This window comes from Ziziphus jujuba, chromosome 3 (genome assembly GCF_031755915.1).
Source record: "Ziziphus jujuba cultivar Dongzao chromosome 3, ASM3175591v1".
Classification (NCBI taxonomy): domain Eukaryota; kingdom Viridiplantae; phylum Streptophyta; class Magnoliopsida; order Rosales; family Rhamnaceae; genus Ziziphus; species Ziziphus jujuba.
Window position 1 is genome coordinate 27,145,793 of NC_083381.1, and position 16,733 is coordinate 27,162,525.

The 16,733-nt window shown below is 35.5% G+C and overlaps 1 protein-coding gene and 1 pseudogene across 1 annotated transcript; both read right to left on the minus strand.

Annotated features, from left to right (window-relative positions):
* Positions 1-3,860: 3,860 nt before the first annotated feature.
* On the minus strand, positions 3,861-5,616 carry LOC107423273 (probable aspartic proteinase GIP2). The gene has a single exon (XM_016032806.4). It carries the CDS (start codon positions 5,404-5,406, stop codon positions 4,087-4,089), a length of 1,320 nt encoding a protein of 439 aa, XP_015888292.3. The 5' UTR covers positions 5,407-5,616; the 3' UTR covers positions 3,861-4,086.
* A 3,564-nt stretch (positions 5,617-9,180) lies between these two features.
* Positions 9,181-14,078, minus strand: LOC107423257 (probable aspartic proteinase GIP2; annotated as a pseudogene).
* Between the last annotated feature and the right edge of the window lie 2,655 nt (positions 14,079-16,733).

Below are 16,733 nucleotides of genomic sequence, written 5' to 3' on the forward strand. Positions count from 1 at the left end.
AAAATTTGTACTTGACGCACCACACCATATACCAGTGATGCCCTCCGATACCCAGCATCCTGAGCATCGACTGGCGGGGAGATTAAAGAGAGAAACTTGCAAACGGCACTTCGGCATCCGAACAGTACCGCTGCTGAAACCGTCATCCCGGCCAAGGAGGGGGGCGGCTGATGCGCAATATATAAGACTTGCCTGCCTTCGGTCCAATGGCAACTCACGGGAAACATAATACTTGCGTGCTAACCACATATATATATACCAGAACACTAATACTGTATGAGTGCGTCTAAAATAATTACTAAATTAATTATAACCGTACCGTTTTTTCAAAATCACCGTGGAAAATATACCAATTTTCACATTTACCATCCCACATATTTTCCTTTAACAAACCCGGTACGAAAACATCGACAACAGTAAAACAATAATTTTCCTCGTAACACGAGGTCCAACAAATAATATACCAAAGGCATAATTATAAAAATTAACCACCAAATTAAACAAATATTTTCATAAAATATTTAAACCAATTATGCCCAAAAATAATATAAAAACCACACACAATTAATTAATGAAAATACCTTACTCAAGCGTAATAAATACAATTAAATCATAATAAAATAGTAATCGGGAATTTCTTAATGACCTAAAATTCCGTTTAGCATTAATGAGTAAATATATATATAAAATAATATTTTTTTCCGATTATATTTAAAATACGCCACATGAGCATAAATTCCAGATATCAAATTAACACAACATAAATATAATTAATTACCCCAAAATATTTATTAAAGGTGGGTCACTCACCTGGAGCACGCAATTAAACCACGATCCACCATGGGATCAATTCCATGACTCATCCGTGCTCCTAGAACATAATTTACACACAGTCAAATAAATTAATATTTTATTCGGGTAAATAATACCCCGTACCCGGGGGGTTAAACACAAACGTTAACCAAAGTTGACGAGTAATATACCGAATCGAAGCTTGAGCGACGAAGATTACAAATCCGGTCTTACTTCCCGGAGATTGGACCCGAGATGGCCGGAATCTCGCCGGAAAGCTCTCGGGATTCGACTCCTCAATTCTCCCAAACCATCGCGAATTGGCGGAAAAGGATGCCGAATTTGGATTCAGGAGGTCGGAATCAGTGGACAGGGACCGGCGGTGCAACTGGGTACTCGCCGGAACAGTGATTTCCGGCGAGCTGCCGTGGTCACCGGCAACCGTCGCCGGCGGCGGCGCGTGCAGTGGCCATTGGCTGAGATTTTTGGCGGTTTTGTAGATCGAGGGGAGAGGATTCTAATGGGACCGGCGGTGAGGCAAACGGAGGCCAGACGGCGAAGAGATCGGGGTTTGAAGGTTTTCGGCGCCTCGTCGGAAAATGCTCCGATTCGGGCGCGTCGGAGGTCCAGTGGCCGTGAAATTTGGTGGGCTGGCCGGAAATGAGGAGGTGGTGAGGGGTGGCTGGCGCGTGTGGCCTAAAAATGGCCGGAAAGGGGTCAAACGGCGGTGGCCGGCGGTGGAGGGGAAAATCGCCGTCGAGCTTCGCCGGCTCGATCTGGGCGCGTCCGGTGGCGTCTGGTAGGGAAAATTGGAGGTTGGGGTTGCGGGGAACTAGGCTTCACCGGTGGCCGGCGCGTGTAGCCCTCCGGTGGCCGGACGGTGGCCAACCGGTGGTGGCCGGTCGTCTCTCTCTCTTTCTCTCTCGCCTCTCCGTCGTTTTTGCCAAATAAAAGCCACCGTGGGTGACACTGTTCATCCACGTGGACCAATCAGGTGACGACATGTGGCATTTCACTGTTCATCGATTCAAAAACATTAAAATATTACGGTATCCGGCAAACTTCACTCGTCCATAACTTTTTAACCGTACATCCAAATTAGGCGTGCCGCTAATCTGTGAACTCGTATCGACGAACACTTGACAACCATACCAAAGTCAAAGCAAAATTGTACAATCATAAAAAGTCAACTCCTGACACCTTTTGGACAATTTGAATCTCGACTTGTTTTGCCCATAACTTTCAAACCGTAGCTCCGTTTTAAATGTGCAACTAGTCTATGAACTCGTGCCAACGTGTACTTCGTAACAGTACCTCAGTCAATCTAGAATTACATTCGAATCAAAAAGTCAACTTTTGACCCCTTCGGTCAACGATCAAAGTCAACGGTCAACAGTCAACCTCGGTCAACGTGCAAAAATTCGGACATGGTTAGAGACGGGGTGTTACAGTTAATCAGAATTGTCTTTTTCCTCTGTTTGTACCCTGTACTTAATTTATACTCATGTAGGTTTAATTATTACATAATCAGGGAATATTGGTAATTAATTTCCAACTCACCACATATACTCACGATATAGTTTTTTTTTTCTTTTTCTTTTTATTCTTCGTCCTAATATTTTAATTTTAGGTCACTTGTTTGGATTGAGCAACTTGACTTTTGTTTATTCTTCTTTGATGACTTCCGTCATCGAGATCTAACATGTCAATTTAACGAAATGTTTTAAGTTTGAGCTCTCGGCCTTGTGTTTTGAATAAACATTTTTTAAGCTTCGTTAAAAAAAGAAAAAAGAAAAAAAGAAAAGAAGAGTTCATTATTATATCTTGTTTTTAGTGTTGGCAGCAAATGTTGGTCCTTAAATCTGACAAGTTTTCGTAAAATAGAAGATAAAAAAAAAGAAAAAGAAAAAATGAAAAGGTAATTGCCCTTTTTTTTCTCTTGAATTATATATGTTTTGGCATTTTAGTTCATGAATTTTTTTTTTTCTCATTTTGATCTTTGTAGTTAAATTTCATTTAAAAAATTGTCTTTAAAGTGTCAAAACATGATCAGGACTAATTGTGCAAGTGAAATTCAATTTAAAAACCCTTTATACAAGCAAAATTCAAATTTAGAAACCAAAATGTTAAAAAATTAAATTTAAATACTAAAATGTCAAAATAGAAATGCCCAGTTACCCAAAACTAAATGTACCTATTATTTTCACACACTTTTATGTGTATCACATCAAACGTACTCCACATTGGCCATTCTTTTATATTTTTTTTTGCTCTGTTTATACACTGAATTTATACTCAATTAGGTATAGTTATTACAAAATCAGGGAATATTGGTAATTAATTTCCAATTCACTACATATACTCACGATATAGTTTTTTTTTTTTTTCCTATGTCTTTTTCTTTTTCATCTTTATCCTAATATTTTAATTTTAAGTCACTTGCTTGGATTAAGCAACTTGACTTTTGTTTATTCTTCTTTGATGACTTCCTTCATCGAGATCTAACATATAAATTTAACGAAATATTTTAAGTTTGAGCTCTCGGCCTTGTGTTTTGAATAAATATTTTTTAAGTTTAATTAAAAAAAGAAAAATAAGAGTTCATTATTATATCGTGTTTTTCGTGCAGCACATGTGAGATCCTTAAATCTGACTAGTTTTCATAAAATAGAAGAGAAAAAAAAGAAAAAATTAAAGGGTAATTGGCCCTTTTTCCTCTTGAATTATATATATATATATATATATATATATTTTGGCATTTTAGTTTTTAAATTCTTTCTAGCATTTTGATCTTTGTTGTCAAATTTCATTTAAAAAATTGTCCTTAAAGTATCAAAACTAATTCTGTAAGCGAAATTCAATTTAAAAACCCTTTATACAAACGAAATTCAAGTTTAGTAACCAAAATATAAAAAAAACTAAATTTAAATACTAAAATGTCAAAACATATTTAATTCAATAAGAAGCTAAATGTATCTATCATTTTCACACACTTATATATTCAACGTAATCCACATACGGCCATTCTTTTGTATTTTTTTATGACAAGTTGACGACAACCTTTAGAATTAAAAAAACAATGATGCATTAATAGCAAATTAATATTACAAATCTATGCATAAGGAAATATTCCGATAGCTTTGTCTTAAAGCTAATAATACTTAAAAGCAAGTCTTATTCAAATAAGAACATCAGAGTTTCATATCTTAACTTTAAAAACACAGTAAAAATCAAAATAAAACACAGCTAAAATCAAAATAAAACAAAGCTTCCATATGGTAATAGTTGAAGTGCTTAAGCATTGGCTGTGAAGTTGAAATTGGAGCAAGTAGTTTGCGTGAACAGCAAAGAAGAGCTAAATCCAAGCCTGTTATAAGCTAAATCAAACTGAAGAAGATTGTCTTCCAATTGATGAGCACCAATCACAATCGAAGTTGTTGGTTCTACTCCTCCATCGACAAATCCAAGACACAGAACATCCTTCTTAACCTGAACCATGGAGTTAGCTCCAAATATCCTCCAAAAAACCTTGTCGTTCTGCAACACAAGATCAATGGCCGGAACAGGCGGCCCGACTCGTGTACTACCGAGGTTGCTCGACCTAAAACAAAGTCCGAACGGCGCCACAGCTGGTACTCTCGGAACCTTTGCCAGTGCTTTCATAAATGCATTAACCACAGCATTGTAAATGGAGGTATGCAAGACCGTATATGGATCAATGGTGCTAATCTTTGTTCCTCCAATGCCATTGCTATCAATGGAAAGCAGTGAAGTATTAAAGCGTACAGCTTTTTCATTGATCTTGATCGACTTCACCCCAATGAAGTACTCTGCTGATTTTTCGCCTTCGAAGGAAGTCCCTGCTGTGCTAACCGGGTTGATGAACAGAGGGGTATAGGTAAGAGACTTGGAGATATCAAATTTATTAGGAAGGAACATATAAGGTCCATCACCAAAGAATACAACACCATTGGCTCTCGTTGAAGAGCTCAAGCAGATAGCGAACTTCCTTTTTAGGCTAAAAGCAGCAGCGAATTGCGAAGGCAGGCCGATTTTAGTCCTACCAAGACCAGCAATACCTTTGACACCACTAGCCAAGCCTTCCAAGAGGAAGCTTGACCCACAAGTAAAGAGAAAATTAGGGACAGAAACTACTCTGCCGGGATTAGATCCGTCAGTGGATCGGATTGCGACGACGTCTTGCGCTAACTCACCGATGGTGCTGGTATGAGTGACAGTGTTGCTTGGAAAAAGACTGCAAGTGTTATTGTTGCAGCCTGGTTTGGGACCAGAAAAGCATTCACCGCAAGCCTTGGAATTGGCAAGGTTGCACTGAGCCGAGCGGCAACGAGCAGGCTTATAGGTAGATGAGACATAACCCTGTTCGCAATCTACCCAAAGGAATTCAGATCCAAGATCTAGTGTAAGTTTAACAGGGACTAGAGGTGTTTTTTGGTTGATTTGGGTGAGATATTGGGTTGTGGAAGAGTCTTTGATTACAGGAAGAAGGAGAGCTTTTGGTCGAAAAGAAGAAGTTTTGGCTATGGAGGGAAAGATGATGGGGAAGAGAAGACAAAAGAAGAGAAGGAAAGTGAAGGAGAAGTGGGAAGCCATTGCTATAGAACGAGTAAAAACTTTGAAAGGGGTTAAGGAGTAGAGAAGTAGTGAGAGGATATTTTATAGGTGGTTTTGAAGAATATTTTGCTGAAAATGGTAGTGGAAGCTAAATCTAGTCAAGGATGGCGATCTTGAGGGGTGGCCAACTCGACCATTATATTAAGTTGACACTGTTTGTTTACTGACTTTGGATTTCAAGTTACTTCTTGTTTTATCAATTAATGTTTGGAATTGTAATGTGGCTTATTATTGCGAAGTTTCATGTGCTATTCAGCTTCAAAATTTGTGTTGTTGTCGGTCACAAAATAGGCTAAGTTAATTTTTTTGGGGCTTATACAATAAAGTTAGATAAACGTAATTATATATGTATGTATATTATATAAGACTCTTGGATTTTGGGGAATTTTAATGATATATATATATATATTATATGTATATGGGTCCATATATGTTGGTACTTTGTTTTATTCTTTTAGAAAAAGCTTTCAACTTTTAGAAAAGTTTAAATCCCTCTTAGCATGGATTAGCTTTTTGTTTTTTTTTTTCCTTAATCAATAAGGAGTCAAGAATATTTTTGCGTGCGAAAATTCATAGCAACTTGAGTCGTGTCAGAGAAATCAATTAAAAATATCTTAATAATGTTGGTATAGAATCTACTACATGTCAAGTTGTTATTCTATAAAATTGTTATCCATAATTAAGCACTAGGACAGTTTCCATAAATAACTAGTTTACCAGTTATGTAATTTACCAACTAACCCTTTTAAAATGATCTTATCCAATTTTAATTTCGACATCTTTTATTTGGATATATCTATTATATTGGGAGTACAAACCACGTTATTTTTTTGGTAAAATAGAAACCATGTTCACATGCCTAGAAGTTATCAATTTCCTCATCTAAACTCCCATACTTTAACCTTATTGTTAATTAATTGCTAGTATTGATTAAAGACCACTATGTCCTTGTCTACATTAGGGAATGGGGATGAACCCTCATCATCAAAATAAAATATTGAAATCAAATAGTACTAGGAGTACCATATAAGATCATAGAGCATATATATATATATATATATATATAAATAGTTATCAATTTCCTCATCTAAACTCCCATACTTTAACCTTATTGTTAATTAATTGCTAGTATTGATTAAAGACCACTATGTCCTTGTCTACATTAGGGAATGGGGATGAACCCTCATCATCAAAATAAAATATTGAAATCAAATAGTACTAGGAGTACCATATAAGATCATAGAGCATATATATATATATATAAATAGTCATCAATTTCCTCATCTAAACTCCCATACTTTAACCTTATTGTTAATTAATTGCTAGTATTGATTAAAGACCACTATGTCCTTGTCTACATTAGGGAATGGGGATGAACCCTCATCATCAAAATAAAATATTGAAATCAAATAGTACTAGGAGTACCATATAAGATCATAGAGCATATATATATATAAATATATATATAACACAGAATATAGAAAATGATATTTAACATGCGTAGTTACTTCTTCCTACTGCTTGGAACTGATAACTTTCAGAAACATATTCCTGATGGAGAAACAACCATTATCTAAATTGCAGATATAGAATAACACCACGCACTTATGAATGTCAATCATTATTCAGATCAGATATTCATTTCAAATCTTAACCCAAAAAAAAAAAAGCTGTTGACTTTCATGCATATACATATTTGAAAAGATGGTTCATATCTTTTCCTTCATGAATCCGTGGTTTTAAGCATGAATATTAGTTGTAAAGTTGAAGTTGGAACAAGATGTTTGTTTGGAGAGCAATGAAGAGGTAAATCCTAGCCCATTATTAGCTAAATTAATCTGAAGAAGATTTTCTTCCAATTGGTACCTTCCAATGGAAATGGAAGCTCAACTTGTGAACTTCTCTCCCTCTCTTATCACGAATGACAAACACATCACATCCTTGACAACCTCCACCGGTAAGAGTTAGCAACACAAGATCAATGGTGGGCATCGATGGCTCAAGATGTGTCCTAACTATGGAGGTAGAGTTAAAGCAAGCTTTCACAAATTCATCAACCACAACAGGATATATCAACTCATCCAAGACTGTGTAGGGAGAATTGGTGCTTTGTTGATGAGCTCAAGCAAATGGCTAATCTGGACAAAAAGATAGGGTAAATGAAGCAATTGGATGGAAATATTATTATTTAAAGTTCTTTTGTGTGCAATTGATTTTGGTGAAGCTTTTTATTACTATTGGTTCTTACAATACATTAAGTAATTCATATTGCAACCAAAAAAACAAATTATTTCTGGTACTCTGTCAAGAGTACTCTGTTTTTGGTGTAGCACAAAAAGGTATAGTTCACCATTAGGTCTTGTTTTAAGAGCTCCAGCAAGCAAACTGTGAATTTCTTGCTGAATATTATTGTAAGATTAACTAAGCAAAAACAAATTAGGAACGAGTTTTCGAGGGACAACTTAATTAGGCTACGAAAAACATAATGGCATAATTAAATTATCTTAAAATTAAGGAAATTAATCGCATTCAAATTGTAATAACTAAAGAAAAAAGAAAACAAATTGTAATAACACCACCAACCTGTACATTATTCAAATCGGATAATTTCATGTCTTAACTTAAAATAAAACAATATTGGTGCTTGCTTGTGATTCAAATTTTTTAAAACATGAGCTCAATGATCCTTTTAAGCATGAATATTGGTTGTAAAGTTGAAGTTGGATCAAGAAGCTCGTTTGAAGAGCAGAGAAGAGGTAAAGCCAAGCCTGTTAATTATTAGCTAAATCAAACTGAAGAAGATTGTCTTCCATTTCATACCCTCCAATGGAAAATACCAGACTTAATGTGATGCTCATCGTCTGCCCTAAATGAATGTATGACATATGGATATCACATCCTTGGCAACATTCATCATGGAGTTACCTCCGTTCTGCAACAACACGAATTGAATGGTTGGCACAGCCAGCCCCACCGGGTTGGTATCATTAATGTATTATGTAGGTCGTGTTAAAGCAATGGACGCCTAAATAGCCTTTTGGGCTTGGCAGTTCTATATGGAGATTTATTTTATTTTATTTATTTATTTATTTTACTATATTATTATTATTATTATTATTATTTTTTTTTTTGTGGGGAGCGTTAATAAAATGATTCTTGTTACAATAAATAGAGGGAAAAGAAAGAGACCTATATTTTTCCACCATCAACAAAAACCAAACAATTTCCTAGCCAATTGTTATGTATAATCAATTCCATAAGGTCCACCACATAAAATAAATATATGTTTTTTGGATTTCCTTTATCGAATTCAAAGCTTATCTTATTATATAGCGCAAAAAAAAGGAAAAAATAAATAAATAAAAGCTTATCATTTTTCATAACCGAGTGAGATTTATTTGGTACAAATATTGATACACGGTACTTTAGTATATATTTTGATAAATTTATTTTATTGTTACATCTAGCATTATTCTTCAACTCCAAATAATAATAGGATTAAAAGTAAACTAACTTGCCTTTCAACTTTTGGAAAATCAATTAGCAATCTGCTTTTTTACATATTCAATGTACGACATTTCAACGCGTTACATCTGCAGGGGAGTTTCGCCATATTATTTAAACTATATATCAATAAAATATAAGCAAATATTAATAACAAATAATATAGACATCAACTAATTTGGAAATATATCTGATAGCTAAAAGTATAATATTTTTTAAAAGGAAAGTCTTATTCAAATCGGACCACGTTCATTTTGAACTTATTTCTAGACCCCCCAGGAGGAGTTTTCCACGACCACATATGAGCTTAAATTGACTTCAACAATCATAGTAATAATGTGGAATTTACTTTTAATTGCTCAATTTAAGCCTTATTTCTAAAGTTGAAATCGGAGCAAGTTGTTGAATGTGTTTCTCTGAACAACAACGAAGAGCTAAATCCAAGCCTGTTAGAATCTAAATCAAACTGAAGCAGATTGTCCAATTGATGCCCTCCAATCACAATGGAAGTCCTTGGCTTAACACCTCCATCAAGAAATCCAAGACACAAAACATCCTTCCCAACCTCAAGCATGTAATTAGCTCCATATATCGTCCAATACACACTTTCACTCTGCAACACAAGATCAATGGCCGGCACACCTGGACCGACCGGAGTACTGCCGATTTTTCTCGAGTCAAAACAAGCCCCGAACGGTGGCACGGCCGCTACTCTCTTCACATGATTCCCTAACGATTTCACAAATGCATTAACCACAGAATTGTAAATGGAACTTTCCAAAACTGATAAGGCTTCACTGTGCTAATCTTCGTTCCTCCATAGCCTTTGCTGTCAATGGATAGCAACGAAGTGTTTAACGGGACAGCTTGGTTATCGATCTTGATAGACTTTACTCCGATGAAATACTCTGTAGATTTTTCCCCTGGGAAGAAAGAACCTGCTGTGCTTACAGGGTTGATGAGGAGCGGAGTATAAGTCAAAGACTTTGACTCATCGAAATTTCCAGGAGGAAACATATAAGGTCCATCACCGAAGAATACGACGCCATTAGACCTTGTTAAGGAGCTCAAGCAGATTGCGAACTTCCTATGGAAATTGAAAGTAGCAGAAAATTGAGAAGGGAGGCCGATATTAGTCCTTCCAAGACCAGTCATACCTTTGACACCACTGGCCAAGCCTTTTAGGAGGAAACTTGATCCACAAGTAAAGAGTAAATTAGGGACAGAAACTACTCTACCGGGTTTAGACCCATCGGTGGATTGGATGGCGACGACGTCTTGTGCTAACACGCCGGCTTTGCCGGTGTGAGTCACACTGTTGTCTGGAAAAAGACCGCAAGTACTATTACCACCACAAGACTTGGAATTGGCAAGGTTGCACTGAGGTGAGCCGCAATGAGCAGGCTTGTAGGTAGATGAGACATAACCTTGCTCGCAATCCACCCAAAGGAATGCACTGCCAAGATCTAGTGTAAGTTTAATGGGAACTAGAGGAGTTCTTTGGTTGATTTGGGTAAGGTATTGGAGTGTGGAAGAGTCTTTGGTTACAGGGAGAAGGAGGGCTTTTGGTCGGAATGAAGTTTGGGCTATGGAGAGGGAGATGCTTGGGAAGAGAAGAGAAGAGAAGAAAAGAGAAGGAAACTAATGGAGGATAAGGAAGCCATTGCCAGGAAAAAGATTAAGAAGTTGATGAGGATATGAAGCAGTAATGAAGTGCATATGGCTATTTAAACCATCGCTCGGAGTTTTGGTCGTCATTTTGAAGAGTATGCTGCAAATAGTCAAAGATGATGAATTGAGAATGCCAGCTTGACTCTTCATTTTTTTTTTTTTTTAAAATTTTGTTTTTGTCCGCTGAGTTTTGCTATTAATTTCTTACCAATGGTGATAATTAATTATCAGTGACAAAAAATTATTTAAACAAATTCTTTTATGATAAATGATATATATTCTGTATTCTACCATTAGCTATAACAATTATATAAATTTCTTCCTACAGATTATCAGGTCTTCCTTTTCCCAATTTATTTTAAAGAACAAAAAAAAATGTTATTTATGTCAACGATTCATTACTTTGAGCACCTAATCATGAAGTACTTATCGTGGGATTGTTTCTCAAAAATAGAAGTCAAAGCAAGATTGTAGATATACATGATGTCATTTACACCATTTTTGGTATGAAGATAAGATCACATATACCAACCATACCTATATAGCCAAATTTTATTTTTCAAAAATAAATAAATAAATAAATAAATAAATAAACAACCATGCATTATTCATTGAGCTAGTTCTCAACTAGTTTTTGGGGGATGCTCAAAGGCTTTTTATTGTGTTTCTCGGATTGGAATCTTTTGTCTCTTTTGTGTATGACTAATTAATTGTGTCCCACGTATTACAAATTGACAAATCATTTTAATTTCTACGTCTTTTTCCTCTTCACCTCTCTCCTTCAATCAAGAGAGAAGTTTTTCATCCGTTGTTAACACTCCCACAAACAACAAACTGTATTTTTCATCACCCTAGCCTTTTTTATTTTTTTCCTCCCAAAAAGCTTTTTCTGCCATTTTTTATTCCACACCTGGCTAATAAACCAATTGCCTTTGACCTTTATGAACAGTGTGCTTATAGCTTAAAAATGTTAACCCTGTGTATATCATGACGGTAAAATGCATGCGTAGTGTACGCACACCCTATTTTCTTCAGATTACAAAGGCAAATTGGGAACATTACCTATCCAATCCATCCATTTATGCCTAAAACAGCAACTCCGAAATAGGGGAAACTTTAGGGGTTTGGTCGAAGAATTTGAAATTATTACAAGATATTGAAAGGTTGTGGGTGTCAATTTTACAAGATATTGAAACATAAATGTTGAATATTTGTTTACGGTACTATCTCCCACCACTCTTTTTTCTTTTTAATCTAGTGGGGGCAATACTTAAATTTGTTAGGTGCAATCCTTAACGAACTGACATTGGCATTCATTGTCTACCAAATTGTTCATCCACACAATATCAATTTGAGTTTTGCAAATGCTTTATATGCCAAACGCCTATAGAAACACGTATGTATTTTGAGAAACAAAAATACATGCATGGTAGTCTTGCAAAGTGGTTGAAAGACATGCACTCTTTAAGTGTCACATACTAGAGTTTTCGCTTATGACCGAAAAAAAAAAAAAAAAAAAAGAGAAGAAGCTTTGCTAATTGGGCCTAGACTTGGATTCACAGACCCAGTCTTATTTTGGGCCTGCTTGTATTGAACATTCTAAGTTGACCCAAGCCGGAGTCGATTTTATATAGGCCCTATTAATTTATAGTTATTTATTTAAATTTTGTTTCACACAAAAAAAAAAAATTATTATTATTATTATTATTTTTGTTAAACTGACGCTATTCATCAATTAATACTCCTTTTACCCACTCCCCCCCCTTCTTTTTTTGATAAAGTGGGAAGGATATTTTTGCAAAAGATTTAATAGATCCCAATACTTCTTTACATATTTAATTTATTTCTTTTTTTTTTTGTGAATAAAAAGGTTGAAAAGGTAGAGGTTGGCATACCTAACTGGTCAGAGTTTAAGTTCCTTATAAATTCATTTGTTAGCACATGGTATTTACACATTTTATTTAATCTAAACCTAATGACCTAATCCATTAGTATTATTTTTCTTTTACATTGCTTAATCCATTAATAGGAAAGGAAAAAGATCCTCACTAAAATCTTACCTTGGGCCATAAAAGAAGGAAAACTAATGCAATCGTTAATACATTGAACACAGATAAAACCGCCCAATTATGGACGACCATTCTTATTCCACCGACTATGAAAAAAAAAAAAAAAAGCCTGTTTTGTCTCATGAAATAGCCTAGTATGTTGTGAAGTTAAAAGTTGAAGCAAGTAGTTTGTCTCAAGAGTAGTGAAGAGCAGAAACCAAGCCTGTTATTAGCTAAATCAAACTGAAATTTTTTTTCCTTTAATTGATGTCCTCCTGTCATAATCGAAGTTCTTTGTTCCACACCCCCATCAACGAATCCAAGGCACTACACCTCATTCCCAATCTTCACCATAGTGTTTGCTCCAAACATCCTCCAATTCCAATACACACTTCGATCACTCTGCAACACGAAATCAGTGGCAGGCACGGCCGGAACGACTTGTGTTTTACGGATGTAGGTCCAGTTAAAGCAAGTCCCAAATGGTTTCACAGCTGCTACTCTTGGTACCTTATAACCTATTTCTTTCACAAATGCATCAACCACTGAATTATATATTGAGGTATGCATAGTGGTGTAAGGATGAAGAGTGCTAATTACTGTTCCACCATTGCCATTTCCATCAATGGTTAGCAAAGAAGTATTCAAAGGTACAACTTTATGATTGATCTTGATAGACTTCACTCCGATGAAGTATTTAGGAGATTTTCCCTAAAAATCATCATCCATATTTGGAGGGAAGTTAATGAGTGTAGTATAAGTAAGAAACTTGGAGAGATCAATATTATTGGGACGAAAGATGTTGGGCAAATCACCGATGAATATAACACCATAAGATGTTGTGGAGGAGCTCAAGCAAATGGAAAATTTCCTGCTCAAGTTAAAATCTGAAGCAAATTGATAAGGGAGTCCAAGTTTATTCTTTCCCAAACCAGCTATGCCTTTGACGCCATTAGTAAGGCCTTCCAAGAAAGAGGTATCAGCGCAAGAGAATAGGAAGTTAGGCACGTATACCATCCCTCCGGGATTAGAACCATTGGTAGATTGGACAGAGACTATGTCTTGGCCTAACTCGGCGCCGGAGATCACTATATGAGCAACAGGATTATAGGGATTGACAAGGCATATGTGAGGTTTGCACTCTTGTGGTTTGCTTATAGGGTGTTGGGGTGTGCATGACCTACACGTTTTGTCATTAGCAAGTAAGCATTGAGCTGAGCCACAACTCACAGGCCTATATGTGGATGAGACATAATTATGTTTTTGGCAATCTATAGAAACATATTCACCACCAAGATCTAGTGCAAGTTTGATTGGGACTAGAGGTGTTCTTTGTTTGATTTGGGTGATGTATTGGAATGTGGAAGAGTCCTTTTTAACAGGAAAAAGGAGGGTCATTGGCTTGAAAAATGGAGGAGATTTGGCCATGGAGGGAGATATATTAATGGGGAAAAGAAGACAAAAGAAGAGAAGGAAAGTGAAGGAATAGTTGGAAGCCATTAATGGCATAGAAAGAGTGAAAATATTGATATATAGGGAAAAAATCACTAAAGGATATTTATAGTGATGGGGATTTAATGGGCACCTATGATGTAGGATTGTGTATATCATTTTCAAAGGATATGCTGTATACAGAAAAAGTTAAAAAACCAAGGATGGCGACTTGCAAGAGCAATGGCATCTATGCCATTTTTTTTTTTTTGGGGGGTTTCAAAATTTTTATTTATTTATTACTTAGAATTATCGCTATGGACTAAAAGAAATAGTTAAAGTTAACGGTTCATGCGTTTATATATTAATTAAAGTGATCGATGAACTTATATTTCTGAAGTGAATTAATACACTTTAATTTGATAATTATTCCTGATTAAATCTAGCTGTCAGAACTAGTAATTAATGCATATATAAATACATATGATCCGCGTGGAATGCGCAGTTCTCTACTTTGTACGAATATAACTAATTATTTAAAAATTTATATAAATTTTTTTTAATAAATCAACCAGCAGTACTTTAATCGAAAGATCTTATCCGCATTGTGAACATGTGAAAGTCGAGTGATATGCTTTTATATATATATAGATAGATAGATAGAGAGAGAGAGAGAGAATTTTGGGCAACTATCTACTTCGGCCAAATATAATTAATTATTTAATATATAATTTTTTTTATATATAATTCAGCCAGCAGTACATTCATCGAAAGGTCTTATCCGCATTGTGAATGTGAACATGTGAAAATGTAGAGATATATATATATATATATATTTATATGTCACAGAGAGAATTACCAAAAAATATATACATATATATTGAGAGAGAGAGAGAGAGAGAGAGAGAGAGAGAGAGAGAGAGAGAGCTATTTTATTTTATTTTTTGGAACAAGAGAAGGAGAGAATTTTTTTTTTTTTTTTTTTGAAGGAAATCTTCAGATTTCATTGAACATAATCATCCTGTAATATGGAAGAAAGCGAAGTGGCCCTTCTTCCATCCAGGATGGATCAACGGGTGATCTTATATTATCGATATTGCATGTGATCATGATGTGCGTCCTCTATATTGAATTATTTTAATACTCAAAAATATATAATACTTTAATTAATTCATCTATTCTCTTGCTTGATATAGGATTCGATTTTTGTTCCGAATCTTTCCATGATATATATATATATATAGATATTGATGCAAAATCCACCGTACCCAAATATAATTATATAATATATCAATATCAAATGCGAATATATTTACATATTAATATAATTAAACATCGTTGAGGGGTTGTTTGTTTGATTTGGGTGATGTATTGGAGTTTGGAAGTCTTTTTTTAACAGGAAGGAGGGCTTTTGGCTTGAAAGAAGGTGCAGTTTTGGCTATGGAGGGAGAGATAATAATGGGGAAAAAGAAGACAAAAGAAGAGCAGGTAAGTGAAGGAAGGAATAGTTGGAAGCCATCAATGGTATAGAAAAAGAATTGTTGTAGAATTCTGGAACTAATTTCAAAATGAAAAATACTCACAAGAACACAAAAAATTTACTGAGGTTCGGCAAAAAATGACCTATGTCCTCGTTGCTCAGGTGTTGAGCTTTCTGCACTATGTAAATGTAGTGTCTACAAGCTGTTACAGATTCTTTAATGAAGGATTCACACAAGAATTTCCAAAACCAAAACCCAAGAACCCAATACACCCATTCACTCTTAGATCTCCACAAAGATTTCTCTCAAACCCACATTGAGAATACAAAGAAAAACAAGAAAGAATGGCTGTCAAAACTCAAAGGATTCTTCTTGTGCAAAGCTTACACGGGTTTGCAATTTTCTCTCTATTTTCACACCCTGTTTTCCTTCTATATTTGATATATATATATATATATATATAAGAAGACCAGAAAAATGCCCATCTATTTATCCGAGACAAGAAAATGGTGCATTCAATTAATCCCCAGCAGCTCCAACGTCCGAGACAAGCAAGCTATGAAATAAGCAGCTCCAACATCCGAAACAAGCAAGCTGTGAAGCTGTCCGAGACAAGCAAGCTGTGAAATAACCTTTCTACCCTTTATTAACTGATGTGGCAGCAAAGTGTTGTCATTTTGGAACCTGGAAATCTCCTTTTCTTTTTTTTTTCTCTGACCAGCAGCTTGTAAACACATATATAGCTGACTAGATTTGAGGATTATTTTACTCACATATCTCTACCTAATCCTTAAATCATCATCAGATGCAGAAATTTACAACACCATCCCAGCAATCTTCAACTCTCACCAAGTTCAGCCTGCTCCTACTCTGAGCAAGCTTTTGCAGTTATTAAACTTGCTCACAGGTAGAACTTTAGTTTCTATATCAGAGGGATTAAATTCAGTTGGTATCTTCTCCAACTTAAAAACTTGCTGAGTTATCATGTCACAAATGAAGTCGTACTTGACTTGAATATGTTTAGACCTCTCATGGAAGACAGGATTCTTGCATAAATGAATTGCACTCTGGCTGTCAGAGTATAACACAACCTCTCCATCAAGCACCTTCAACTTCATTAGCAATCCTTTAAGCCAAATTGCTTCCTTGGCAGCTTTAGTAGCTGCTATAT

What these genes read in the sequence shown, in the direction of transcription:
- LOC107423273 (XM_016032806.4), bottom strand. Translation starts at nt 5,406, where the DNA reads ATGGCTTCCCACTTCTCCTTCACTTTCCTTCTCTTCTTTTGTCTTCTC.